This window comes from Glycine soja, chromosome 14, assembly GCF_004193775.1.
Source record: "Glycine soja cultivar W05 chromosome 14, ASM419377v2, whole genome shotgun sequence".
Taxonomy (NCBI): Eukaryota; Viridiplantae; Streptophyta; class Magnoliopsida; order Fabales; family Fabaceae; genus Glycine; species Glycine soja.
The window spans coordinates 27,110,110-27,138,100 of NC_041015.1; the positions used below are offsets into that span (position 1 = coordinate 27,110,110).

General features: G+C 36.7%; 1 protein-coding gene across 1 annotated transcript; it reads left to right on the forward strand.

Moving 5' to 3' along the window:
• The first annotated feature begins 13,013 nt into the window (after positions 1-13,013).
• On the forward strand, positions 13,014-16,577 carry LOC114383960. Its single transcript, XM_028343656.1, has 3 exons — positions 13,014-13,547; positions 13,801-14,247; positions 16,317-16,577. Exons 1-3 carry the CDS (start codon positions 13,014-13,016, stop codon positions 16,575-16,577), a joined length of 1,242 nt encoding a protein of 413 aa, XP_028199457.1.
• The last annotated feature ends 11,414 nt before the right edge of the window (positions 16,578-27,991 follow it).

Sequence of the window (27,991 nt, forward strand, 5' to 3'; positions counted from 1 at the left end):
TGGAGACAAATTATGGTCATTCCGCACACCTTTTCGCCATCCGGAGACGATCGTGTCCGATGGCACGCAAAGACAAATTATAGTCATTCTGTGCCTTTTGTCATCCAGAGGCGATGAGCTCGATGACATGTGGAGACAAATTATGGTCATTCCGCACACCTTTTCGCCATCCAGAGACGATCGTGTCCGATGGCACACAGAGACAAATTATGGTCATTATGCGCCTTTTGTCATCCAGAGGCGGCGAGCCCGATGACATGCGGAATCAAATTATGGTCATTCCACACCTTTTTGCCATCCGGAGACGATCGTGTCCGATGGCACACAGAGACAAATTACGGTCATTCTGCACCTTTTGTCATCCAGAGGCGGCAAGCCCGATGACATGCGGAGATACCTTATCGTCATCCGTGCCTTTCATCAACTGAGAGGAATGAATTCGACAGTATCAGGATGATGTTGGTCGTTCGATGCTTATCATTTTCAAAAATTTTGTAGGTTCCGCTGGCGGGGAGATTGACCGACCGAATGGTGTTCCGCTCGAACAAAATTAGATCTTATCTTTACTTTCCTTTTATCTCCAATAAAAGACAAGTAAAGAGGGGCAACTGTCATACCCTAATTTCATCCGAGGACCATTTGTTTGTTGGGATACGACCCTCGCTTGATCACTTCGAGGTACTTGACACCCATCGTTAGGCAATCCATGAAGTTCTGTGACATGTCGGGAGTTGAAAGGAAGTGTTAATGCGCAATCCGTAAAGTTCCATAACATTTCGGAAGCCAAAGAGGGGACGATTGCATAATCCGTAAGTTTTTGTGACATTACGGAAAGAAAACAAGTATCATTATGTAATTCGTAAAGTTTCGTAACGTTACGGAATAAGAATCAGCAAAAAAAAGGGTAGAGGGGGTGTATTTAGTAAACAGGGGTGTGCAAATCGAGTGGGTTGCTTGAGGACTGGACATAGGCACGAGAAGTGACCGAACCAGTATAAATCGAGTTTGCATTTCTCTCTTCCCTTATCTCGGTTATTTTATTACAGTTTACTTTTCTTGTGCATTTAAAAGAACATTACTAAATTGATTGCTTATTCTTTTCCTGCATTCTAAGCCTATCACATATCATTTAAAAGGGAACAAAAATTTTGTTAGTAGGAAATTTTTAAAACGTAATTCACCCCCCTCTTAAGTTATTGAGGCCATTTTTCCAACAAGTGGTATGAGAGTTTGATTCTTGTAAGTTTAGAAACTTTAAGAATAATTATGGCCTCATCAAACTTTTTATTTCCCGAAGGAAACTCTGTTAATAGGCCTCCTATATTTAATGGTGTGGGTTATCATTACTGGAAAACCCGTATGCAAATCTGCATAGAGGCTATAGATTTAAACATTTGGGAAGCCATTGAAATTGATCCTTACATCCCTATAATGGTAGTAGGAAATGCAACTATAGAAAAACCCAAGGAACAATGGGATGAAGAGGAAAGAAGAAGGGTACAATATAACTTAAAGGCCAGAAATATAATTACTTCTGCATTAGGTATGGATGAATACTTTAGAGTATCGAATTGTAAGAATGCAAAAGAAATGTGGGATACATTACAAGTAACCCATGAAGGAACAACTGATGTAAAGAGATTTAGAATAAACACCCTAACACATGAATATGAACTTTTCAGGATGAATCAAAATGAGACCATACAAGATATGCAAAAGAGATTTACACATATAGTTAATAATCTTGCATCATTAGGAAAGATACTTCCTATCGAGGATCTCATTAACAAAGTACTAAGATGTTTAAGCAGGGAATGGCAACCAAAGGTAACTGCAATTGCAAAATCAAGAGATCTCGCTAACATGTCTCTTGCAACTCTTTTTGGGAAGCTTCAGGAACATGAAATGGAACTTATGAGACTAAACCAACATGAAGAAAACGACAAGAAAAAGAAAGGAATTGAACTTAAAGCCTCATCTTCTTCAATTCAAGAAGAAGTGACAAAGAGGACTTGAATGAAATTGAAGAAGATGATGATTTTAGTTTCTTCGTAAAGAGATTCAATAAGTTTCTAAGGAACAAAGGAAATCGAAGAAGAACAAACTTCAATTCAAAGAAAAAAGGAGAAGATTCATCTTCTGTTCCAAAGTGCTATGAATGTAATCAACTTGGACATCTAAGAGTTGATTGCCCTAGTTTCAAGAGAAGAATGGAAAAATATGACAAGAAAATCTTCAAAGATAAGAAAGCAAAGAAAGCTAACATCACTTGGGAAGATAACAATATGGATTCATCCAGAGACTCAGAAAATGAGGTTGTGAATCTAAGTCTCATGGCCAAAAACTATGAAAGCGTAGAAGAGGATTCTTTGAAGAAAAGTTGGTACATTAATAGAGGATGCTCTAAACACATGACGAGAGATGCATCAAAGTTTACTCATATTTCTCCCAAGAATAGTGGACATGTGACTTATGGTGACAACAACAAAGGTAAAATTCTTGGAGTCAGAAAAATAGGTACAAATTCATCTACCTCTATTGAAAATGTTTTACTTGTTGATGGTCTCAAGCATAGTTTACTAAGTGTTAGCCAATTATGTGATAAAAGGCTTTCTAGTATCATTTGATTCTCACAATTGTTTTATTGAAAATAAACATGACAAGAATATAAAACATATAGGATATAGAACTAATAATTTATACATGATAAATTTAGATAAAACATCAAATCATGTCCAATGTTTTTTAAGCAAAGATAATGATTCATTGTTATGGCATAGGAGAATTGCTCATATAAATATGCAACATTTAAATAAATTAATTTCTAAAGATTTAGTAATTGGGTTACCAAAACTCATATTTGAAAAAGATAGATTATGTGATGCATGTCAAAAAGGAAAACAAGTAAGGGTCTCTTTCAAATAAAAAAATATTATTTCTACCGCTCAACCCTTACAACTTTTGCATATGGATCTCTTTGGTCATTCTAGAACCATGAGTTTTGGTGGAAATTATTATGCCCTTGTTATAGTTGATGATTATTCAATATTCACATGGACATTATTTCTTAATAACAAAAGAAATGTTTTTCATGCTCTTAAGAAACTTGCTAAACTCATTCAAAACAAGAAAAATCTTAACATTGCATCCATTAGGAGTGATCATGGAGGAGAATTTGAAAATAAAGATTTTGAATTATTTTGTGATGAAAATGGTATTGAACACAATTTTTATACTCCTAGAACCCCTCAACAAAATGGAGTAGTTGAGAGGAAAAATAGATCTTTAGAAGAAATGGCCAGAACTTTGCTAAATGATACAAATCTTCCTAAGTATTTCTCGGCTGAATTTGTTAATACTACATGTTATATAATGAATAGAGCTTTAATTAGACCTATCTTAAAGAAAACACCATATGAATTGTACAAAGGAAGAAAACCAAACATTTATCATCTTCATGTTTTTGGATGTAAGTGTTTTGTGTTAAACAATGGGACAGACAACTTAGGTAAGTTTGACGCAAAATCAGATGAATGTATATTCCTTGGCTATTCCTCAAATAGTAAAGCTTTTAGAATTTATAACGAAAGAACTATGATTATTGAAGAATTTATTCATATTTTTTTTTATGAGACTAACTCTAAGGCCAAGAAAGGAAACACTTGATGATATTATAGACTCTTTAGAAGATATGAACATTCATGAGGAAGGGCACAAAGGCAAAGGAGATGGGAATGAAGACTCTCAAATTGATGAAACTAAAACATATACAAATCTTCCAAGAGAGTGGAGAACTTCAAGATACCATCCTATTGATAATATCATTTGTGACATATCAAAAGGGGTAACAACTCGACACTCTCTCAAAGATGCATGCAATAATATGGATTTTGTTTCTTTAATTGAACCTAAAACTTAAATGAAGCCATAATTGATGAACATTGGATCATTGCTATGCAAGAAGAGTTGAATCATTTTGAAAGAAATCAAGTCTGGGAATTAGTTGATAAACCTAATGATCATCTAGTTATAGGAACTAAATGGGTATTTAGAAACAAATTGGATGAACATGGAATAGTTATTAGAAATAAGGCTAGATTAGTGGCCAAAGGATATAATCAAGAAAAAGGAAAAGATTATGAAGAAACATATGCTCCAGTAGCCAGATTAGAAGCCATTAGAATGTTATTAGCATTTGCATCCATAATGGATTTTAAAATTTATCAAATGGATGTTAAAAGTTCCTTTTTAAATGGTTTTATTCAAGAAGAAGTATATGTTAATCAACCTCCTGGTTTTGAAAATTCATATATGCCCAATCATGTCTTTAAATTGAAAATGCTCTATATGGTTTAAAACAAGCCCCTAGGGCTTGGTATGAAAGTTTGAGCAAATTTCTCTTAGAAAAAGGGTTTCACTAGAGGAAAGGTTGATACCACACTTTTTTATCAAAATAAAAATGAATGAAATTCTTTTAGTACAGATTTATGTTAATGATATAATCTTTGGGTCTACTAATAATTCTCTGTGCAAAGAATTCTCTCAAGATATGCAAAGTGAGTTTGAAATGTCCATGATGGGGGAGTTGAATTTCTTCCTTGGACTACAAATAAAACAAACAAAGAATGGAATATTTATTAGTCAGTCAAAATATTGCAAGGAACTGCTTAACAGGTTTGGGATGAAAAATGCTATACAAATGGCTACTCCTATGAGCACTGCTTGCTATCTAGATAAAGATGAAGCTGGTTAATCAATAAACAAAGAAATATAGAGGTATGATCGGATCTTTTCTTTATTTATCAGCAAGTAGACCTGATACAATGTTTAGCATTTGTATGTGTGCAAGATATCAATCAAATCCCAAAGAATCCCATCTTAGTTCCGTTAAAAGAATAATGAGATACTTATCATGGCATAGTAAAAAGCAAAATAGTGTTGCCTTCTCAATTGCAGAAGCTGAATATATTTCTACTGGAAGTTGTTGTGCACAAATCCTTTGGATGAGACAACAACTTTTTGATTAAGGCTTAAAACTTGATCATATACCTATCCGCTGTGACAATACAAGTGCAATCAATCTGTTCAAAAATCCTATTTTGCACTCTAGAACAAAGCATAGTGAAATAAGGCATCACTTCCTTTGAGACCATGTTCAAAAAAGGGATTGTATATTAGAATTTGTTGACACAAAGAATCAACTGGCGGATATTTTTACCAAACCTCTCCCTAAAGAAAATTTCTTTGCTATTAGAAGAGAATTAGAACTCATAGACCTAAATAACTTAGATTCCTAGCCACTTTGATTGTTTGTACTGATTTTTTTTATAGTTATTTATCATGCTTGATTATGATGATTGTTTACTTTGATTGAGTGAAAGGATTATGTTTGATAGTTATTTATCATTCTTGTTTATGATGATTGTTTATAATAATTGTGTATATTGGTTGCTGATAATGAATTGATTTTCATGATTATTAGACTTGAAACTCTTACTTTAGGGTCTGGTAATTGATTACCAGACCCTAAACTTTGGAGGGATAACGACATCAGGCACTAGGCACAGTTCTGCCATGTGAGCAAAGGCATAACCTCTGCCTCATTCAATAACCCTCAGCCTTTCCAACGCAAAATGCAAGGGTTGTGGTCGTGGGCGATACTAAGGTCCCCCCAAAGTGTTTGGCAGGGGTATGCCACCAAATGCTTGCCCCTCTGTAGCACATCCGAGGTGAGGCTCAAAGTCGGCTAGAGTGTGGTCTTGGGGTGCTTCATGTGTCTCCCCCACCGGTTGAGAGACATGTGTACGATTAGATTGGGATTATTGGCTCTCAATGGGTATGGGTGGGGAGTTGTTGACATTCTCATCGGGAGTGTGTGCAACATTGGGTGGTGTATAGTTGGGAGGCAAGCCATATGGTGGGAAGGAATGCTTATTCTGAACCTGCACAAAATGGGGGCCGCTCGCACTTCCCAATGCTTTGCCTCCCTAACCTACCATATTCGAGGCTGGATGATTTACTTGATTGAAGCCAGGTGGGTGAGTCAGGTCCACTTCTGTGGCGGTACTTGTGGCAACAACTGTAGTTGTGTTGACCTCCATCATTTTTCTCATACTTATCATGGCTTCCATCATTGTAGTCATTTTCTCTTTCATGGCCTTCATGTCGACCTTCATCTGCTCTTGCACCTCCTCTATTTCACTCATTACTCTAGCTCTGGCAAGCATTTGGTAAGGGCGCCGTAAAGTGCATTCTTTCCTTTTGATCACAATGATTACAGTTTGGCTTTCAAGGAAAGAATGCAATGAGCAATGCAACCAATGTGAAAAGAAAAAAAAAAGCCTGGATGTATGTGAATGATACATTATCAAAGTACTACAAATTTTACACAGGACATTCATCAGAACATAGGGTCGAATCAATTCAAATTTTCATTAAAACAACATTGTTCATTACATCTTGTCAGAGTCAAGGTGCAACTGAAAATAAAACAAGGGCATCAACAGTTGCTAATTTTGTAAATTATTTAGTTCAATTTTGTAAATTATGAGATCGACATGAGACGCATGAAGAACCATCCTTTCCTAGTTAACCATGCATTAGGTACCATGTTCACATGATTTTCAATCATTTTTTTAAGAGAAATGAGTGTATAATCCCAACATGGTTTGTTTATAACTATCATCATGGTACCCAACACATGTAACTAAGAATGTGGTGTAAACTTTCATTCTTCATTATGACTTTCTTTTTGTTCTTCTTTTTTTCTTTTTGCAGAGGAAAACATAAGGATCATGCATGAGTGAACATAACATGCGAACGATGAAAATAGAATGAATGTATTTGGCAGAACAAAAGCATGCTAAATGAAGATGTATGATAATGCAATGACTTATGCAATTGCAATGCATGAATATGATAAATGAAAAATGCAGGAATGATATGTCCATTACTATGCCATGAAGAGATGCATGATGCGATCAAGGAATAGCCAGAGTGAGTTTGCTATGTGCCCCCTAATTTAGGAACCTAATGGAAAGGATCCAAAAGTCCACTTCTAGTGATATAACTCCCAAGGGTACTTTCATTTAACCTTATCGGTCTCTAGAGATATCATCCTCTTAGATAATACATTGTAGCGATAGGGACTATCAACGACAATGCATCACCAAAAGAGGAAAACTCTAGATGAGGCTTCACTGTTATCAAGCGAGTCGGAGACCTAGCATGACCACAGATCGGTCTCCACTCCTTATGGCTCACATAGACCCGGGTATAGGGCCTAATATCTTAACGTGTGTGCAAGGTGTAGGTTCCATGTATGCATAGAAAAAAAATTCTAACTATGAATGTAATAGATAGACAGACACACACCAAACACAACAACATAGCAAAGGTTATATACAAACACGGACAAAACAAAAGATAAAAGGGAAAAGGAAACATAAATAAAGAAGAAGTCACGATAAAACATTACACACTGATAGAATGGCTTAACTCTCTAACGTCCCCAATGGAGTCGCCATCTGTTGCAACCTACCCTACGACGGGAGTGTGAAGGCAAAATCGATAAGCGAAAGTGTCTGTCTCCAAGGGAGAAAACGAGCGGAGTCGCCACCAACGTTTATTCGAGGAAAACATTAGAAAAACCAAAAAGAGGTCTGCGAATTTTGAAAATAAGGGTTTGGGAGTTGTTTATGCATGGCGAAGATATTAGAACCTCACACGCCCGTCACAAGGGATGACAGCCTTTAATCGAGTGTGCAAAAATGTGACTTCAATATTATTTTCTTTTCCCTTTTTATATTTTTATTTTTTTGGGGGTCGACAAGGATGTTTCCCATGCTCCTACATATCCTCAAGTGCGATGAAAAATTCAGACCTACGTAGTTCTTTTAGTCTGAACGTTTATGTGTTAAATTGGTTTTTTATGTTTTTGAAAGATTCATTTTAATTGCGAACAAAAAGTCGTTTAGGGCGTTAGACCTTGGAACGACGTTTTAAATTTTTGAAAGGCGGAGATAATCGTTAAGACATTGGACCTTGGAATGATTTTTTGATTTTTGAAAAGAGGAGAGAGTCGTTAAGGCGTTGGACCTTGAAATGATCTCAAGTGATATTTGATAAAAAGAAATTAGTTATGAGTTGGATTTATCTTGGTTTTGTTTATTAACCTCCAATCTTTTTTAAAGATAACTTTACAACACTTAGTGATCGGTTAAGATTGTAGCGCCTCGGCTTTGTTTCTTCTTCCTTCTTCTTCTCTCCTAATTCTCTCAATTTCCTTCACTACTGAATGCTTCAACCCCTTCCTCAGCTCCCCTTCATGCCTATTTATAGCAAAAAATGGAATTTGGGACCATGGCAGCTCGCCCAGGCGAGCCAAGACTTACACATGAAGTAATTGGCTCGCCCAGGCGAGTTGGTTCCTTCAGACTGAAGTCTTCTAAAGGCCCAAGCGAGCCAAGGTCCAGAAAACTTAGTAAAAAGACCTTTTTGCCCCTCCTTTTTCGTATCTTTCGCATTCCTGATCAAAACGTTGAACGATCTCTCATTTTGTACGGTAACCAGTGTCGAACAGTGCAATTCGGCTAGCGAGAATCAAAACATTGGTGAATGATAGTCCCCGGACGAAATTAGGGTCTGACAATTACCAAGAGGCTACAATTGATTACCAGTGAGAGAATTTTTTAAAAATATTCTTAAAAGTCACATCTCTTCAAAAGTTTTTGAAAAGCCACCAAGGGTCTACAAATATGTTACTTGTATACGAAAATCTTCTGAGTTTTTCAAAACCTTATTGTCTTATTCTCTCAGAAACAAATCATTGGCCAAACACTTGCAAATTAATTGAGTATTCTTCTTAGATCTTCAACTTGTATCATCTTCTCTATAAGAGAGAAAAACATTTGTGCTTTCTGAAAAGATTTGTTGTGATCAAGAGACTGTTTGTCTCTTGAATTGTAAGAATCCTGAACACAAGGGAGAGGGATCCCTAGGTGGTTCAGAAGTTGTAAAAGAGTTTTACGAAGATAGTGAAAATCTCAAGTGGGTTACTTGAGGACTAGACGCAGGCAGGGAAGTGGCCAAACCAGTATAAATCGAGTTTGCATTTCTCTATTCCCTTATCTAGGTTATTTTATTGCAGTTTACTTTGTCTTGTGCATTTAAAAGAACATTATTAAATTGATTACTTCTTCTTTTCCTGCATTCTAAGTCTATCATATATCATTTAAAAGGGAACAAAAAAAATTTAGTAGGAAATTTTTAAAACTTAATTCACCCCCTCTTAAGGTATTGAGGCCACTTGTCCAACAAGCCCGCCACATTAGCCAATTTGTCATTTTCTCTCTTGGGACATGATCCAACTTGAATCAATGGGTTGTCGATTTAATTGCAAAATTGGTTGGATTGCACTTGGTCATCCCAGACCAATTGCATGACTGACTTGACAGCAAATCCAACCCACCAAGTCACGGTCAAACCGGTCGGGTCAATCCTGATTTTAAAAAATTACTCCCAACCTGGTGAAAACATTGTGGTTTTGTATTTTTATGTGCATCTATGTGCCTTTAGAAGCTTGTGTGATTTTTCTAGAATTTTATGAAATTGGTTTACTATTTTTCCCTATATAAAAGTTAATTTTTGCATGTCCTGACAGCCAAAGAAAATAATTATGATAAGAATATTTTTGATGTTATTTGGACCCCTTGGAATATACATGTTATGAATAACATGTTGATGATAATGAATTTTAGGATTTGTAAGAAATGGATAAGAAACAATATTTTAGAAAAATGAATAATTGTGATTTTTTGCATATGCACAAATTTGAGAATTAAATATAAATAAATATTATTTGTATGGTAAATGCAATGAGGAATTTTTATGTTGGATTTTAGCATGTGTGAAATGGTCCTACTAAGTTTCATTACTTTCGGAGCTAATTTGATATTTTTAGAATTCTCATGTTAGAAAATCCGATAATCAACATGTTAGTTCTCTTATTTGTATGATTACTCTTGTAATAGAATTTTACTTTTGTTAATGAATGTTGAGATTCTATCCTACAGATATGATCATTATTGTTTAATCATCATTTATTTGATGTTTTGGAGGATGTGCTTTTGAAAAATACCTTGATGAATGGAAAATGTATAGGAGAAATTGATATGAATGTGTGTGTAATGTAACACTAAGTGTGGTAACTTGAAGTGCAAGGTGTTGTGAATATGTTGTGGATATGAAATTATGCTCATAGTTTGTGTTTTAGATTGTTTCATTGTCATGATATGTGGTGATAAAATTGTAATCCTATTTGTTAGTCGTCTTATACGACTAACTTTTGTATAGAACAATTTTGCAAAATATGTATAGTTTTCCTCAATTTATAGTTCTTTTGTAGGAATTGTAAATAAACTTTGATGTGTTTTGATCTCTGTCATTAGGGTCTCTTTTATTAGAATTAATGTTAAAATCTATACAATTTCACACATTCATAGTTTTCCTTAATTTCTTGAAGTGCCAAAGTGGCTGTCGCGCTAAGCAAACTCAATGGGCTTAGTGCGTTTCCATTGCTAATCGCGGCTTCAACGCGCTAAGCGTGAAGAAGGAATTTGGAAGAGCACCTGAATCGAAGCAGTGCGAGATCAGCTTGCTAAGCGAGTTGTCCCTCTCTTGCCAGGCTCAGCGTAGCATTGGCGCCAAGCCCAAATCCACTTACTCGCGCCAAGAGCGATGACATGATTTCAGAGCCTATTTAAAGCCTAAACTGTCAGAATTAGGGTAAGAAGAATGAAATTTATTACGCTTTTACATAGGCAGCATTTTGCACACACTCAGAGGAGGAAGCAACAGCAAGGAGCCATTTGAGAGTGATTTGAGAGTGTTTGAGTGATTGTGAGGTGCTAAGAAGAGGAGGAGGGACCCCCCTTCCTATGTAAGCAACAATTGCTCTTCATTTTCTGTATAATTTGTAATTTAGGTCTCCTTGTTATGGCTTGATAAAACCCTAGTTAGGGATTTCTAATGAATAGTTGATGTAAACACTTTTCATATCTAATTAAGTGTGTTTTATGTGTTCGTTGCTTCTATCGATGCTTCATTGTTGCATGCTTTTGGTCTGATCACCCATTGGTGTGTACTGTTAGGAACTTTAGCACTGGGAAGGGTACTGTTTACTTAGAACTTGATAGAGCAGGGCTAGATAACTGCATTGCTAGGGATAGAGGTATTTTAGTTTTTAATTATGTTGTGATTATAATGCTATTTAAATTAAGCCTAGTCCAACAAGAGGGATCTAAGGACAAAGCTTGGTTTAAATTAGTCTAAACTTACGAGGGATCGAGGTTTAGTACTTTAGTCTTTAGCATAGAACACAAGAACATTTTTAATTAGAGAAATATCTTTATATGCATCAACTCGTTTATTATAAAGACCCAACACTTTTAAACCACTGTTTTCACTTTTAATTGCTTGTGTTTACTATTTTTCTAATTAGGATATATCATGCTTTTACTTCAATTCACAATTATTATTTTATGTCAACAAAATGCCTGATTATTGAACAAAGCTTTGCCAAATAAACAAGTTCCCCGGGTTTGATACTCGGATCATTCCATTTTAATTAAATACTTGACGACCCAGTGCACTTTCCAGTAAACCACTTCCACGTAAAAAGAGTAATTACAAATTTTGGAAAAAGAAACTGTGGAAAAGGGTCAACAAAGTATTTTTGGCACTGTTGCTGGGGAACTTAGTTCATTAGAAGAGCTTAGTTCAATTTTAAGGCATTGATTCATTTTTTTTTTCTTTCTTTGATTCTTTGATTATTTCTGTTAATAGTAGATACTGTGGATTTTTTGTTCTTTGGAATTGGATAATTTTTGTTCTGCTTGTTTTGTATGCAAAGAAGATCTGTTGCAAGTGCTTTAATTCCCATAGACTTGGAAATTAATGCAACTTGCAGGAAAAGAAAAGCAGAAAGAAACAATTTTTTTTGCAGGACATTGAGGCAACAGCAATTCCACAAGAACCTCTATCTTCTAAGGCATCTTCTAGTTTTCCAACTCAAGGGCAATCTCATACAATTTTAGCTGAAGCAAATATCATGGTTGAGGAGCCAAGAAGAGTTACTTTGGAAGACTACTCAAGCTCAAGTGTGTCGTAATTCTTTATTAGTATTGCGCGGCCAGAAGTTCAAGCACAAAATATCACCTATCCACACTTATTAATCTAGTTGATACAGAATAATTTGTTTCATGGTCTGCCCAACGAGGACTCATACACACATCTAGCCACTTATATTGAAATTTGCAACACTGTTAGATTGGCTGATGTGCCTGAGGACATAGTTAGATTAAGTTTGTTCTCGTTCTCTTTGTCTAGAGAGGCTAAAAGTTGCTTCATTTGTTCAAAGGAAATAGTCTTAAGACTTGGGATGAAGTAGTTGAGAAATTCTTGAAGAAGTACTTCCCAGAGTCTAAGATAGCTGAAGGGAAAGCTGCCATTTCATCCTTCCATCAATTTCCAGACGAATCTTTGAGTAAGGCATTAGAAAGATTTGGAGGCTTACTGAGAAAGACACCCACTCATGGATTTTCAGAATCGATATAGCTCAACATTTTTATTGACGGGTTGAGACCATAGTCCAAGCAGCTTCTTGATGCTTCTGTAGGGGGAAAGATCAAATTGAAGACCCCAGAAGAAGCTATGGAATTAATAGAGAACATGGCTGCTAGTGACCATGTAATTCTGCGTGATAGAGCCCATATTCCTACCAAGAAAAGCCTGCTAGAGTTTTCATCACAAGATGCATTGTTGGCACAAAACAAGTTATTGTCCAAGCAATTGGAAGCATTGACAGAAACACTAAGTAAATTGCCAACTCAATTAAATTTTGTACAACCTTCACCCTCTGTTGTTTTGCAGGTTGCAGGTTGTGTCATATGTGGTGGAGCACATGAGTCCGACTGCTGTATTCCCCAAGAAGAAAACCACATGAAGTCAACTACATGGGGAACCAGCAAAGACAAAATTTCAATGCAGGTGGATATTTTGGATTTCAGCATGGCCAACCATATAATTCACAACAGGGACAGTGGAGAAATCACCCAGGAAACCAGTTCAACAAAGACCAAGGTGGTCCATCTAACAGGCCACAAAAACAAGGGCCTAGTCTCTATGATCGAACAACAAAGTTGGAAGAGACTCTTGCTCAATTCATGCAAATATCTATGTCAAATCAAAAGAGCACAGAGTCTGCTATCAAAAATCTGGAAGTCCAAGTGGGACAGCTGGCTAAGCAATTGGCAGACCGTCCGTCTAGCAGCTTTGGAGCTAATACTGAGAAAAATCCAAAGGAGGAATGTAAAGTTGTCATGACTATAAGTAGATTGGTGACCATAAATGCGAGTGAGAATGGAATAGGTGCAGAGAAACAACAGTTGGTGTCTAACTCAGCACTTGACCCTGTGGTAGAGTCTTTGAGTGAATCTGAAGAAGAGTTGGAGGTAGAAGATGAGAAGAAGAAGGAGACAACATTAAAAGTGAGTGAACAAGAAATAAATGAGGAGAAAAATAAAGAAAAAGAAAAAGAGGAAGAAAAAGAAAATGAAAAAAAATGAGAAAACAGGAAAAGAAAAAGAGAAGGTAGAAGAGAGAAAGAAAAGCAAGAGTGAGATTTCAAGGGAGAAGAAGAGAGAAACCACTCCAGCTGAAGGCAAGGAAGTACCATATCCTTTGATACCTTCCAAGAAAGATAAAGAGAGATAGCTAGCAAGATTTCTGGATATTTTCAAGAAGCTAGAGATCACAATGCCTTTTGGAGAGGCTCTCCAACAGATGCCACTCTATGCTAAATTCCTGAAAGGCATGCTAACTAAGAAGAACAAGTATATCCATAGTGACACCATAGTTATGGAGGGAAACTGCAATGTTGTTATTCAACGTATCCTTCTTCCAAAGCATAAGGATCCAGGCAGTGTCACTATACCTTGTTCTATAGGTGAAGTTTCAGTAGGTAAGGCTCTTATTGATTTAGGAGCCAGTATTAATTTGATGCCGCTCTCCATGTGCCGGAGACTTGGAGAACTAGAAATAATGCCTACTCGGATGACCTTACAGTTAGCTGATCGCTTCGTCACCAAACCCTATGGAGTGATTGAAGATGTGCTGGTCCGGGTCAAGCATCTCATCTTTCCTGCTGATTTTGTTGTAATTGACATTGACGAAGATGCGGATATTCCTGTCAGTTTGGGACGTCCATTTATGTCCACTGCAAGTTGTGTGGTGGACAAGGGAAGAAAAAGTTGGAAATGAGTCTCGAAAACCAATAAATCAGCTTTGATCTATTTAATGAAGGAAAAGAATTGTTGGACCAGGATGTATTCTTATAGGTGAAGGAGTTGGATGAGAAGGTTCTGAAGGAGAGAACCAAGATTGATCTAGGATAACAAAATTATATGTCAAGCTAATGACGTTAAACGGGAACTTACTGGGAGGTAACCCAACTTTTTTTAATTTCCTTTTCTTGCATTTAGTGTAGATAATTGCTTGTAATTGTGTGTGATTATTAAGCTTGGTTAGTATTGAAAAAAAGGGGTTCATGAACTTTGGTGAAGAGGTGAACAGAAAAGAATTTATAAAAATTTTCAGTTATTCACTCGCTAAGCGCCCCTCTCGCGCTAAGCGCCTAGTCTTCATGCGCTAAGCGGGCCCTTGCTCGCGCTAAGTGCTTAGACCCCTGACTAGTGGCTGGATGGTAGCGCTAAGCCCTATTATCTCTCTGAAATCTGAATTTCTCGAATTGGGCTTAGCGAGGTGATGCGCTAAGCGCCAATCCTTTTCGGCTTTGAAAATCTGTGGATAGCGCTAAGCGCGCATTGCTGCGCTAAGCCCAAATACCTCTCTGGATTTTAATTTCTCGCATTGGGCTTAGCGAGGTGATGCGCTAAGCGCAATTCCCTCTCTGTTTTAAAATTCTTTGAAATAGCACTAAGTGCCAGCAACGCCCTAAGGGCAAGCCATCACTACATGGAGGAGCATGTTTATGTGTTAAGCCCCACCTATGGTGGCTAAACGCAAATTGCAGGACCAACCAGAGTTGCAGACAGCACAAAGCGCGTGTCTTCGTGCTAAGCTTGAATATCTCTCTGGAATTTGAAAATTTTGGCATTGGGCTTAGCAGGAAGATGGGCTAAGCGCTTAGGCCTTAAAACCCAAACATGATGTTGTCAAGCTAAGCGCGGTTGTGCGCTAAGTGCATAACACGAAACTGCTAAAATGAAATAGAATTTCCATATGCAGTTACCATTTACACTAAAGAGCATTTCGTCCCCACACTTTTGTGCATTGTGCCCATCTTCTGCTGTGCATCAAGTCCTTGCATTTCCTTTGCATTTTCTGCTTCTTCGTGCATTTCATACATCAATCCAAGTAAGCATTTTTTGCTTTATTCTCATTTACCTTTAAAGTTGCAAACTTTAGGATAGAAGATTTAATTTTTTTTAGGTTGTAATCTGTTTAGGGTTAGTGTTCTTAGGTTTAGGGTTTTACTGTAGACAATGTAGTTGCTTAGATTAGGTTTTATGGCCCATTAGGGGCTTTTGCTGAAAAAAGGGGTGAAAACCCCTGTGTATTTCTGGAAATCACGATGAACATGCTAAGTGCGCCTGCTGTGCTTAGCCGGTTCATCGCATCTGATGAATATTTTGATTTCCAAATGATCGCGCTAAGCCCGACCCTGTTGCGCTAAGCACGTTCATCCTTTTTGTTGAATTTCAATGTTGAGCTCGCTAAACGCATCTGTGCGCTAAGCGACAGTAGTGTTTCAAACACTTAGGATTTTTTTATTTTAGTTAAGCGCTAAGCCTGGTTGTTAGGCTAAGCATAATTTCGTCTTTGTTTTCTATTTTGTTGAATTAGGCTTAGCCCATGTTATCTTTTTGAGAGGTTGAGCTAAGGGCGCCTTATCGTGCTATGCTCAAATCTCCCTCTGTTTGAAAATTTTTGGATTTAGGCTAAGCGCGCCTACTACGCTTAGCCCACGAACAAATTTTCATAAGGCGCGCTAAGTTCAGCCTTCTGCGCTAAGTGCCCAGTCTTGTTTTCAGTATTATTTTTCTATTTTTCAATTGTGACTAACTCCTGTTTAATCCTGTTTTATGATCACTACCTCAGCATCCCAGGCCCGCAATGACCACTCTAGATTCACATCTCAGGAGGCCTTGGATCACTACTCTGATATAGTGATTGGCAGGAAGATCCTGCCTGAGAGAAATGTCATGATTTACCATACAGAATTTGATTAATTCAAGTATGAGCTCGAGAGAAGTAATTGGCACAAGGAGCTGACCAATTTCATGGATGGGAGCATGGATGTTGCCATTGTTAAGGAGTTCTATGCTAACCTTTATGATCCTGAGGAAAAATCACCTAAGCAAGTGAGGGTGAGAGGCCACTTAATTAAGTTTGATGAAGACGCCCTCAACACCTTCCTGAAGACACCAGTGATCATCGAGGAGAGGGAAGACCTCCCAGCTTACTCCAGATTCTGTCGTTTGAGGCCAGATCCATAGGAACTGGTAGCCCGATTATGCATCCCTGGGAGGGGATTTGAGATAAATTCAGGCAGGTTGCCCATGAAGATCCTGAGGAAGAATTTGAACACTCTCGCTCAAACCTGGAGCGTTCTTTCATTCTCTAACTTGGCACCTACCTCTCATACATCAGACATCACACTAGACAGGGCCAGGTTGATCTATGACATTATCTAGAAGATGGATATGAATCTAGGCTACATTATCTCAGCTCAGATTTCTATGATAGCTCAGCATGACTCCTCGAGGTTGAGTTTCCCTGCCCTCATCATTGCTTTATGCAAAGCCTGGGGAGTCACTTCTGATTCATTGACTTTTGAGAGTCTCATTCCAGCCATTAATTTGGCTTATGTGAAGAAAAATTATTGGAACCTCAATGACCCCACGGTCACTTTTCGAGGGCCTAATAAGGCTAAGGGCAAGAGATCTCAGGCTTCATCTTCTGATATTCCCCCTACTTCAGCTCCTTCTACTTCTTCTGTAGCTCCATCTGCTCCAGCTTCATCTTTACCAGCACTAGCTTCAGCCCCAGTTTCTTCAGGACCTTCCACAGTCAGCTCTGATACTTTACTTGTCATGTTGCAGAGCCTTCATAAAGGCCAGATCATCATCATGAAGCACCTACAGAGCTTGAGCATGGACGAGTTCATTAGCCAGATGGCATGGCCAGGAGTCTAGCCTTCTCCTTCAGGAGGGGGTGAGGCCTCCGCAGCCCAAGAGCCTGTGCCAGAGGAGGACGAGCCCATCCCTCCTGAGCCATTTGTTTATGAGACTAATCCAGCTAGTGCTCAGGAGGAGGTAGCATCACCAGAGCCTGTTCCTCAGTCATCTCTAACTCTAGTTCTTGATGATCCACAACCATCTGCACTAGCATCGGTGCCTGATCAATCCATTGTTTAGGATCCACCAGTTGCACCGGTGTTGGATCTTAATGAGCTTGCACAGGATCATTCTCAGGATTTTCTGCACTTTGAACAGTTTATTTTATTACATTTAGTTTAGTTTATGATTATGTTTTAGTTTTCTTTAAATTTCAGTCAAATTTAAAATTTCAGTAGTTGTTTGTAGCTTTTTGTTAGCAAGCATGATTGAACAGTGACTTGAATGATATTCAGTGGTTGATTTTGATGTGAACTACAGTGTTTTTGATTGAATTGAATGAAGCAATTGTATGAATTGAATGAAGTGGAATGCGTAGATCTTGTCTTGAACAAGCATGCAGTCATTAGAAGAGAAAGAACATGTAATTAGGATTATGACTGAAAATGCTAATCGATTTGTTAGATTGATAGTGAAGGAATGCGTTAACCGTAACCCGGTGAGAGTGTGATCTTTACCTTGAGAGAAACGACTAACATTGGGTAATGACTTTTGTATGAATCTCTGAATTATGGAATGAACGCATGAATTTGAGGATGATGAAGGCCATGTTTGATTGTAAATAACCACTTAGCCAAAAAGCTAACCATGTGCATGAATGATTTATCCCTTGCCCCCAGTTTGAGTTGAATGAATGTTTGATTGATTGAACCTTGAGCCTGCATAGTTATCTCCTGCTACCTTGTCTTAGGTTGTAGGAGAGCATCATTCATAGAAAGACTTGGTTCAAGGCAAAATTTGCCCCAAATTTGGGGGAGTCACATCTCAAAGCAAGTTTGCCCCTAATTTGGGGGAGCTACTGGGTAAAAAGGAATGGAATGGTAAGAGCAGAGCAGCACACATAGTCAAATGTATAAAAAAAAAACTGTAAGTATAAAATAAAAAGTGTCTGTGTGCTGCTATTGATTAAAAAGAAAGCTGAGTGTAAAAAGGGGACAAGTAATAGGGTTGGGAATAAAAAGAAAAAGGTTTATCTATGGATTAATGCTCTCCTAGAATCTAAGCTTTTGCAACCTAGAAAAACCATGAATTATTTGCAGCCAAGCCTCATTACAAGCCTAAGAAAAGTCCTTCTGATTCAATTTGTGTGTTTATAACTGTATGGCATGAGATGAATTGCAAAGGTTGAGATCCGTGTTAGTTTTTGATGATTAAATAAGCCTAAACACTTGTGCATGAGTGAAACAGTGACCGTGAGGCTTTGGGTAATGATCCTTCCTTGATATCTGCCATTCTTACTAGCTTATTTCAGTTGTGATTCCTAATAAAAACGTTCCTATCTTTGAAAAGCTGCATGTTTTGTGAAGGGCTGTTGATTGAAGCATTTTATAACATTCATTTCATGTGATTGAATTCTCTTGAGACAAACACAAATTTTGAATGACCACTATAGTTTTGTCACTTAAGGACAAGTGAGTTGTTCTTTCTTTGCTTGAGGACAAGCAAAATTGTAAATTTGGGAGAGTTTGTTAGTCGTCTTATACGACTAACTTTTGTATAGAAAACTTTTTCAAAATATGTGTAGTTTTCCTCAATTTATAGTTCTTTTGTAGGAATTTTAAATAAACTTTGTTGTATTTTGATCTCTGTCATTAAGGTCTCTTTTATTGGAATTAATGTTAACATCTGTACAATTTCAGGTAAAAAGGAGCTAATTTCTTGAAGTGCCAAAGTGGCTATTGCGCTAAGCGAACTTAGTAGGCTTAGTTCATATCCATCGCTAAGCGCGGCTTCAGTGCCCTTAGCGTGAAGAAGGAATCTGGAAGAGCACCTGAATTGAAGCAGCGCACTAAGTGCGAGATCAGTCGCTAAGCGAGTCATCTGTCTCTTGCCAGGCTCAGCGCAGCATTGGTGCCAAGCCCAAATCCACTTACTCGCTCTAAGCGCGATAGTGGCGCTAAGCACGACGGCGCGATTTCAGAGCCTATTTAAAGCCTAAATTGTTAGAATTAGGGTAAGAAGAATGAAATTTATTACACTTTTACACAGACAGCATTTTGCACACACTCAGAGGAGGAAGCAACAGCTAGGATGATGTAGCTCCATGTGGAGCTTGTAGGCCTTGGATCTTCTTCATCAATGGATTCCTTTGCTTCTTGAGGTCTGATTGCAGCAAAATGGAGAAGGAGAAAGATGAATGGAGACACCACTTCAAGTAGAAGATGAGTCTAGAAGAAGCTCACCACCATAGGAAGCCATGGATAAGAGCTTAAAGGTAGAAGAAGATGAATGAAGGGAGAGGAAGAGAAGAGCACGAAATTTAGTGCCTCTAAAGAAGTCTGAACTTTGAAGTTTAATTCTCAAATGATCAAAGTTGAAAAAATGCACACCCATGGCCTCTATTTATAGCCTAAATGTTACACAAAATTGAAGGGAAATTTGAATTTCTATTCAAATTTTACTTGAATTTGAAATTTAATTTGTGGAGCCAAATTTTGGAGCCAAAATTTCACTAATTATGATTAGTGAATTTTAGCTATGGTTCAGCCCACTAACCCAAGATCAAGTCCAAGATTCTCCACTAAGTGTGCTTAGGTGTCATGAGGCATGTAAAGCATGAAGGACATGCACAAAGTGTGACTATATGATGTGGCAATAGGGTGTAGCAAGCAAATGCTCACCTCCCCCTCTAAAATTTAATTGGACTGGGCTTCTCCCAATTCAATTAAATTTATTTACCAACACACACATCAAATATTCACTCAATGCATGTGAAATTATAAAACTACCCCTAATACAAAAACTAGTCTAGATGCCCTAAAATACAAGGGCTGAAAAATCCTACATTTCAATGGTACCCTACCTACATTATGGAGTTCTAAATACAAAACCCAAAAATAATGAAACCTTAATCTAATATGTACAAAGATAAGTGGGCTCACACTTAGCCAGACCCGAAATCCACCCTAAGGCTCATGAGAACCCTAGGGCCTTCTCTTGCATCTCAGGCCTAATCTTCTTGGAGTCTTCTATCCAATGCCCTTGCGGGGTAGGATTGCATCAGACTCAGTTATGACATAGTCTTCCAACGCTCATTCACATGTACCACGTAACCAACAATCCAAGGACAATGAATCTCTACACTACAAGAAAGTGTGAGCGAATATTAAGAAAGGATAGATGACTCATAGTGGGTACGCTAGGGGATAATCTGAATAGTTAAAAGGAACCTAGGGGAATAAAGATCGGTGATAACTCGGCTAAAGACAATGGATTCGATTAATGCGAGTGACTCATAGGCCTTACTTGACATTCTTGACTAGAACGGAGCCATAATCCATGGTTGAGAAAAGAGCATTGCTTGTATGAGGAAGAATGTGAACTCCAAATGTCATTTATGAAAGATTATATAAGACCATTAAAGTGAGAGAAGCTTAATGGCAGGCTAAGCCCAAGAAAAATAAAATGTGTGATAGACATGCAAACAAGGCTACCGTGAGGGATTTTTTTGTTGGTAAACCTCACATGATGGTTTTGTAGGTTATGTATGAACCTGTGTAAGATTGTTTGGATATTTTGGGAGTCAATTCTTGGACCTTTGGGTTATATTTGTTTGCTAGTTCATGAGGGAGAATAGAGACTCACTCATACACCTAACATTTTTCAAATGTACTTGATGATATAGTTCAATTATAAGGGAGGAAATGGATTGACTATGTCAAGTACTACTAGTGTAGAAGGACTTGTACATGGAAAAACCTTTCGAGGATACCTAATGAGCCACAGTGGGTATTTGAGGGTTATGTTTCGTTGGTCATTGTTTTGAGCCCTAGTCTTTTTTTGTATATGAAAAAGGGTAGACTAGGCTTTCATTTTAAGGCATGTCAATCTCTTGTATGTGACCCAAATATATTGTGTAATTTGATTTTAGAGATATAAAACTATATTTGTTTTTGAAATAAAATTGTTTAATGATGTAATTTAAAATGTTCAAGTGAGATTTACTCTAATTCTAAAGGTTTTAAAATTCATGTATTTTAGAATATCTTTGTTAAAGGAGTATTTGAAAAGGTTCTTTTAGAGTTACTATCTTTTAATGATTCTTTAGAAATAAAGTATTTGGTAAATGAAATTGTTTCTCAATGAATGATATTTTGTTAATAGAAGTCTCTTTAATAAGGAAACAAAAGTTTTGCTAAGAATGAACTTATGAGGTTTTAATTGATGGTGTGTTAAGGCAAATATGAAAATGTATCTATGGTTTGGAAAAGTATATATAATAGATTGAGTTTTCAATTTACATAAAAAAAACTTTACATATATTTTGAGTATAATAATTTGAGGTGTTACATGTTGCTAACACTCCTCTTATATTTTTTTCTTCATTTTCATCCTTGAATTTTATTTTTTTTGCTTCATTTTATTTCCTGTTGATAGATTTGGCCATCAAATCTAAAAAAAAAAATTATAGGGATCAAATCAAAATAACCAGAAATTATAAGGACCAAAACAAGAGCAACAAAAATTAAGAGGACCAAAAAAACTTATATTATAGAAACTAAGCAAGTAACACTTAACCCTAATAACACGCCTAACACTAAACCCTAGGTATTATAGTAACCCTAAATTGTTTGAAAGTAAAGTATAATAGATAATTATATGAATTTCCAATGAAACAACTGTATATTATTGTAGTACATGACAATTACATAAGTAGCTAAATCTTTACTCTTTACTTAAATCAACATAGTTTGTTTTCAACATCAAGAAATTTTTGTACTCCTGTATTCTACTAATATATGGAGTTGGCTACTACTTTGCCTGAGGATGACAATGTCTAGACCATAACAAAGCTAGAGGCAGTAAGGGACAACTGTCTCTTAAAAAAACAATTTCAAATTATTATAATACAATTTATTTCATAAATTAAAAAATAGGATTATGATGCATTTACCTGAACAAAATGATTGTCATACACATGACCAATACATATTACGTGATGCACAAAACAATCTGTTGGTGGTTGACTTCTAAGAAGAAAAAATGTCATGCTTTGTTGGAGAGACAGAGAAACAAGGATGTCATTATACCTTGATGCAATGACATATCCCATGTCGGTTATATTCATCCACTTATCCATGGCAACCTGCATGTTACAATTCTGATTACTTTTATTTAAACTAAAAAAAATAATAGAAATTACATACCATGGATAATTCATCAACAAGTAGGGACTGCTTTAATTCCTCAAATTTGTCTATGCCACCAAGGAGGTTGATATACTCATCAGACCATTTGACAAGTTCTTTAAGCAAATGGTTGCACACCAAAGACCATGAATCTTCAACAATGTTTTCAATAGAATGATGAATGCACGGATGAAATCGATCCAAAATTGGCAAAGTCCTTCTTGGAATTGCTTGGTCAGATGATGATGCACTGCGTTTGACTGAAAGAATTACTATTTTTCATAGAATGTAATGAATCAACATACTTATAGTAAAATGGATCATGTTTTATTGATGTTTGATGTTTGGTCATCAGTTTCTTTTGAGCATCTTTGGTGTTGACCTTTCTAGAGGAGGACACATAGAGTTTAGATCATGGTAGGCAATTTCTCAAAGTTTACTCTTTAAAGTAACTTTTCCATAAACATCAAGTTCTTGAAATCGCTTGGATATGGTTTCCATCTCTTCTGTTATGCTAACCTCGGGCTTAGATAATCCTTGGTCTGAAAAACTTAGCCTCCGCCAAAACATATGGATTACACCTAAAGGTATGCTATCGACAACATATCTAGCTAGCTCACATGCACAAGGAAGACCATGAATAGTTCTCATTCCACAACCACAACGAGAACTGTCTATACCAACATAACTCACACGCTCACACTCAGCAACAATTTGGTTTAAAGCATACCTTGATATCATGCCAAGTAGTTTTTTGTATACGGTAACTTTAAAAACATGTCCAACCACATGTGTACTTGTCTCAAAAGATACCTTAATTTTAGTGTGTTGTAGTGTGATCATGTTGTTCATGGCTTCTCAAATACTATATAGGTCTCCAAGGCTATTCTGTAGTAGTTTTTTTAAATCCCAATGAGCTAATTCAACTCTGCATATCAAATACACAAAAAACAATGAACAAATACAAGTATTTTTATCTATTAAGTCCTAAACCCTAATAAAAAAAATGAAAATTTTCATATCTGTTTGTTGTTGCGTTTCCTAAATGCATCATCTTATTCCTCCAGGCTTTAACAAATTTTTCTTTGTGGGGAATTATCCATGTTTTGTTGTCATAGTCAACAAACATTGCCCATGGTGAACAAGTAATTTCAAACTTCTTAAGAAAATCGTCGAACTGATCCTCAGAAGGACAATCAACCAAACTCCCCTAGGCATCCATCACATAATCCCATGCATTTTTTTTACCAACCAGGGATTTACACTTTGCCTTGACATTCTTGTCAATGTGAAACCTACACAACAAGTTGGTACACTCAAGAATACAATTTTCACTACATTCATCAATGCTAGATCTCTGTTGGTAAAAATAACTCTAGGGAAGGCATCACGTATGAGAAAAAGACCTCGAATCCGTTCTAGAGCTCAGACCACATTATTTAAATTTTCTCCCTCCAAATAGGCAAAACTAACAGAGAATGTCATCCCCGTTGGTGTCACACCAACAAAGTCAAGTAACGGGAGTCTGTACTTGTTTGTTTTGTAGGTACTATCTATCAAAAATACTGAATTACAGGCATTGCATAACTTCACTGGATCAGGATGACACCAGAAAATATCACGTACAACATCTTCATCCTTTAATCTGTGCTAATGAATATACTGATCTTGTTCAAGAAGCTTCATTCGTTGTTACATTTCAGTATCACTGCCTCTTATGGAAGAATGGTATGCACTTCTTGCATTGTATATTTGTTTAATTGTTGTATAACTATTGACATTGTGCTCCTTCAGCGTTAACAAAATATTTCTTGGTTTCACCGTTGACTTTGTCATATTAGTAACATTTTAGAGGATTTAATTTAGAAAATGTAGGACTAATATAACACCACTAATAATGATATAATTATAATATAGTATCATCATTCTATGCTAAAAAAAACATGCCCTATGATAAAAAGGCTTAAATATGTTTTTGGTTCTTATAAGTTTGTATTTTTTAATTTTGATCCCTGTAAAATTGTTTGTTCATTTTTAGTCCTATAAGTTTGTGTTTTTTCAATTTTGGTCTCTGTAAGATATTTTGTTCATTTTTAGTCCCTATAAGTTTACATTTTCCAATTTTGAGGAACCAAAATTGGAAAAACGTCAACATACAAGGACTAAAATTAAAAAAACTAAACTTACAAGGATAAAAAATGAGCCAAAACCAAATAAAAACCAACTCATAAACTTCTTCATTTCATCAAAAAAATTAAGAGATCGTTTCAAGGTCCAACACCTTAACGATTCTCTCCTTTCAAAAATCAAGAGAACATTCAAGGTCCAACGCCTTAACGATTCTCGCCTATCAAATTTGAGAAGATCATTTCAAGGTCCAACGCCTTAAACGACTTTTGCTCACAACTAAGATCAATCTTTCAAAAAAGATAAAAACAACTTAACCAACGTTCAATTCTTAAAGAACTACATAGGTCTGATTTTCTCATCGCAATTGGGGAATACGTAGGAGTGAGGGAAACACCCTTGTCGACCACAAAAAAGTAAAAAACATAAAAAGGCAAGAAAAACATAAAAAAAAGCATAAAGATAAAAGGGAAAATAAGTAATATTGAAGTCATGATTTCACACTCGATTAGAGGCTGCCATCCCTTGTGACGGGCGCGTGGGGTGCTAATACCTTCCCCGTGCATAAACAACTCCCGAACCCTCATTTCAAAAATACGCAGACCATCGTCTTTTGGGTTTTTCTAACATTTTCTTCAAATAAATGTTGGTGGCGACTCCACACGTTTTCCTTCAATGGAAGACGCACCCTATGCCCGACCGAGAGGCATTTTTGCGCCCCCCCCCCCCCCCCCCCCCCCCGTCGGAGGGCAAGTCGGTACAAATGTAAAAGACAAAAGACATTTAAGTTTTTGAAATGTAAAGGACAACAGACATTGAAGTCTTTGGAATGTAAAGAATGAAGACATTGAAGTCTTGTAAATCTAAAAGACTGAAGACATTGAAGTCTTGTAAATGTAAAAGGCCGAAGACATTTGAAGTCCTGTAAATGCAAAAGACTGAAGGCATTGAAGTCTTTGAAATGTAAATACTGAAGACATTGAAGTCTTGTAAATGTAAAAGACAGAAGACATTGAAGTCTTTGAAATGTAAAAACTGAATACATTGATGTCTTTGGAATGTAAAGACTGAAGACATTAAAGTCTTGTAAATGTAAAAGACTGAAGACATTGAAGTCTTGTAAATGTAAAAGACAAAAGACATTGAAGTCTTGTAAATGTAAAAGACTGAAGACATTGAAGTCTTGTAAATATAAAAGACAGAAGACATTGAAGTCTTTGAAATGTAAAAACTAAAGACATTGAAGTCTTTGGAATGTAAAGACTAAAGACATTGATGTCTTGTAAATGTAAAAGACTGAAGACATTAAAGTCTTGTAAATGTAGAAGACAAAAACATTGAAGTCTTGTAAATGTAAAAGGCTGAAGACATTGAAGTCTCTGAAAACTTCCACTAAAATGCGAACACACTTGGTAAAGAAACAAACCCCCAAACCGATTAGAACAACACACATATTTTTTCAAAAATAATGCGACAGATGAGGAATGAAAGCACAAAGATAGAATTTCTCATGACCAATAATGAGATTAAGACATTTTGCATTTCATTTCTAAAAGAGCATTAGAAGAAACACTAAATTCAAATGAGTAGAGGAAAACCACTCAAAGGTGTATAAAGGTTCACACAGATAAGTGTTTCATCTCAATTCCCAATCACATAAATGTTATAAATTGATTTTGGAAGTCATTTCCCATCAAATCATGGATAATATGCATAATCATCATGAATCAATAGGTCTTTTTAAGGTTGGACTCGTAGGAAATTTTGGCTTTGGAGGATTTGGTTGCTTTGGTTTTCTTTTTGTTTGTTTGTTTGTTGTGCATAGGAGAGCAGGCATAAAGATTTGGCTAGTAGCTTTAAAAGGGCGATTACTTCCTATCCTTTCATGCTTTTGGCCATGTTGTCGTTATTTTTCTTCCATTTCGCTCTTTACAACAACTCCACACATGGTTCAGAGGTTTGTTTATTCCAAAGAACTTGTTCTTCCTTTATATTTTTATTTTTGCTCTTTTCCATCTTTGATAGATCTTCTTTTCCTTTCTTGTTTTCTTCTCTCTTTTTTTGTTTAATGAATATTTAACTCCCTTTAAAAATCCATGACTAGCCAAAAGATGATAGAAATCTCCCTTGAAAAACACCCCTGCTCTTCTATCCTAGGGTAAGGTAGGAAACTTTCATCCTAGGTCAGGGTTCTGGTAAAAATCAAATGTCTGGCTCAAAAGGCTTGCAAATGGCAGAAAATAATGTAAATTGGGATAGTTGTGTGGCCAATGGCTTAGAATGAAAGAATGCCCAGATCACTTCCATGAATCATATTTACGACAATCAGAAATTCATGCAAAACCAATTGTAGAACATATCCATGCGGACACTCAATATAAAATTTTATGGTAGTCACTAAAGCTTGGGGTTCATTTCCACAATCAGATCAAATCAGTGTTTCAACAATTGTTCTTTTATCAAGTCCATGCAAAACATCTGAGTCCGCTTCGGTATTCGGGAAAGTCCTTCATTATTTTTATCCTCAAAATACACATATTCTTTTTTAAAAACCCTTTTTGTTGTGTTTTGATCCGCAAAATATTCGAAGAATATTGGTGATTGTTTCTTTTTAAAAAAAGAATATTAGTTTTAGAAAAAGGTTGAAACCTAGACAAAGTTGTAATCCGAGACTACACTATCAAAAATCAAAGAGCGTGCGAAAATAGAAACGAAACCATGCGTAAGTTTTTTTTTTTGTTTCAAACAATCATCACAACGCAATAACATAACAAAGTACTAAAAGTGATAAATAAGATAAAGACAAGTTCAAAATTTAGAAGGCCCTGGTCAGGAGGCTCAATCTCCTCAAAGGAAAAAATCCATCACATTTGTCATATCTCCATCCTCCTCAGCTCCGTCTTCATCTTCGCAAGCCTCTGTGGGAGCTGCCCTCCCCTGAAAATTAGGCCTATCCCCAAGCCATGCAACAGTGGCTCTGAACTACTCAGGAGTAGACCACGGGTGAGGGTTGGGGTCCTGGCATTGCCGGTGCAGTGTATACTGATAGAAGCTATCATTCAACTGCACCTAGCCCCTATGGTTTGTTGCCTGCTGGTCAACCAAATGCTACATGTATGCGTGCATCTAGAGCTTCATCCTCTGCATGTGAGTTGAGATGGACTTTAGGGACGGTGGTTGATATGGAGGCGGTGGTGGTGCGTCTGCTGCCGGCTGCTGCTGCTGGTCTTGCCTCGACTGCTATGCCTACCTTGGTAT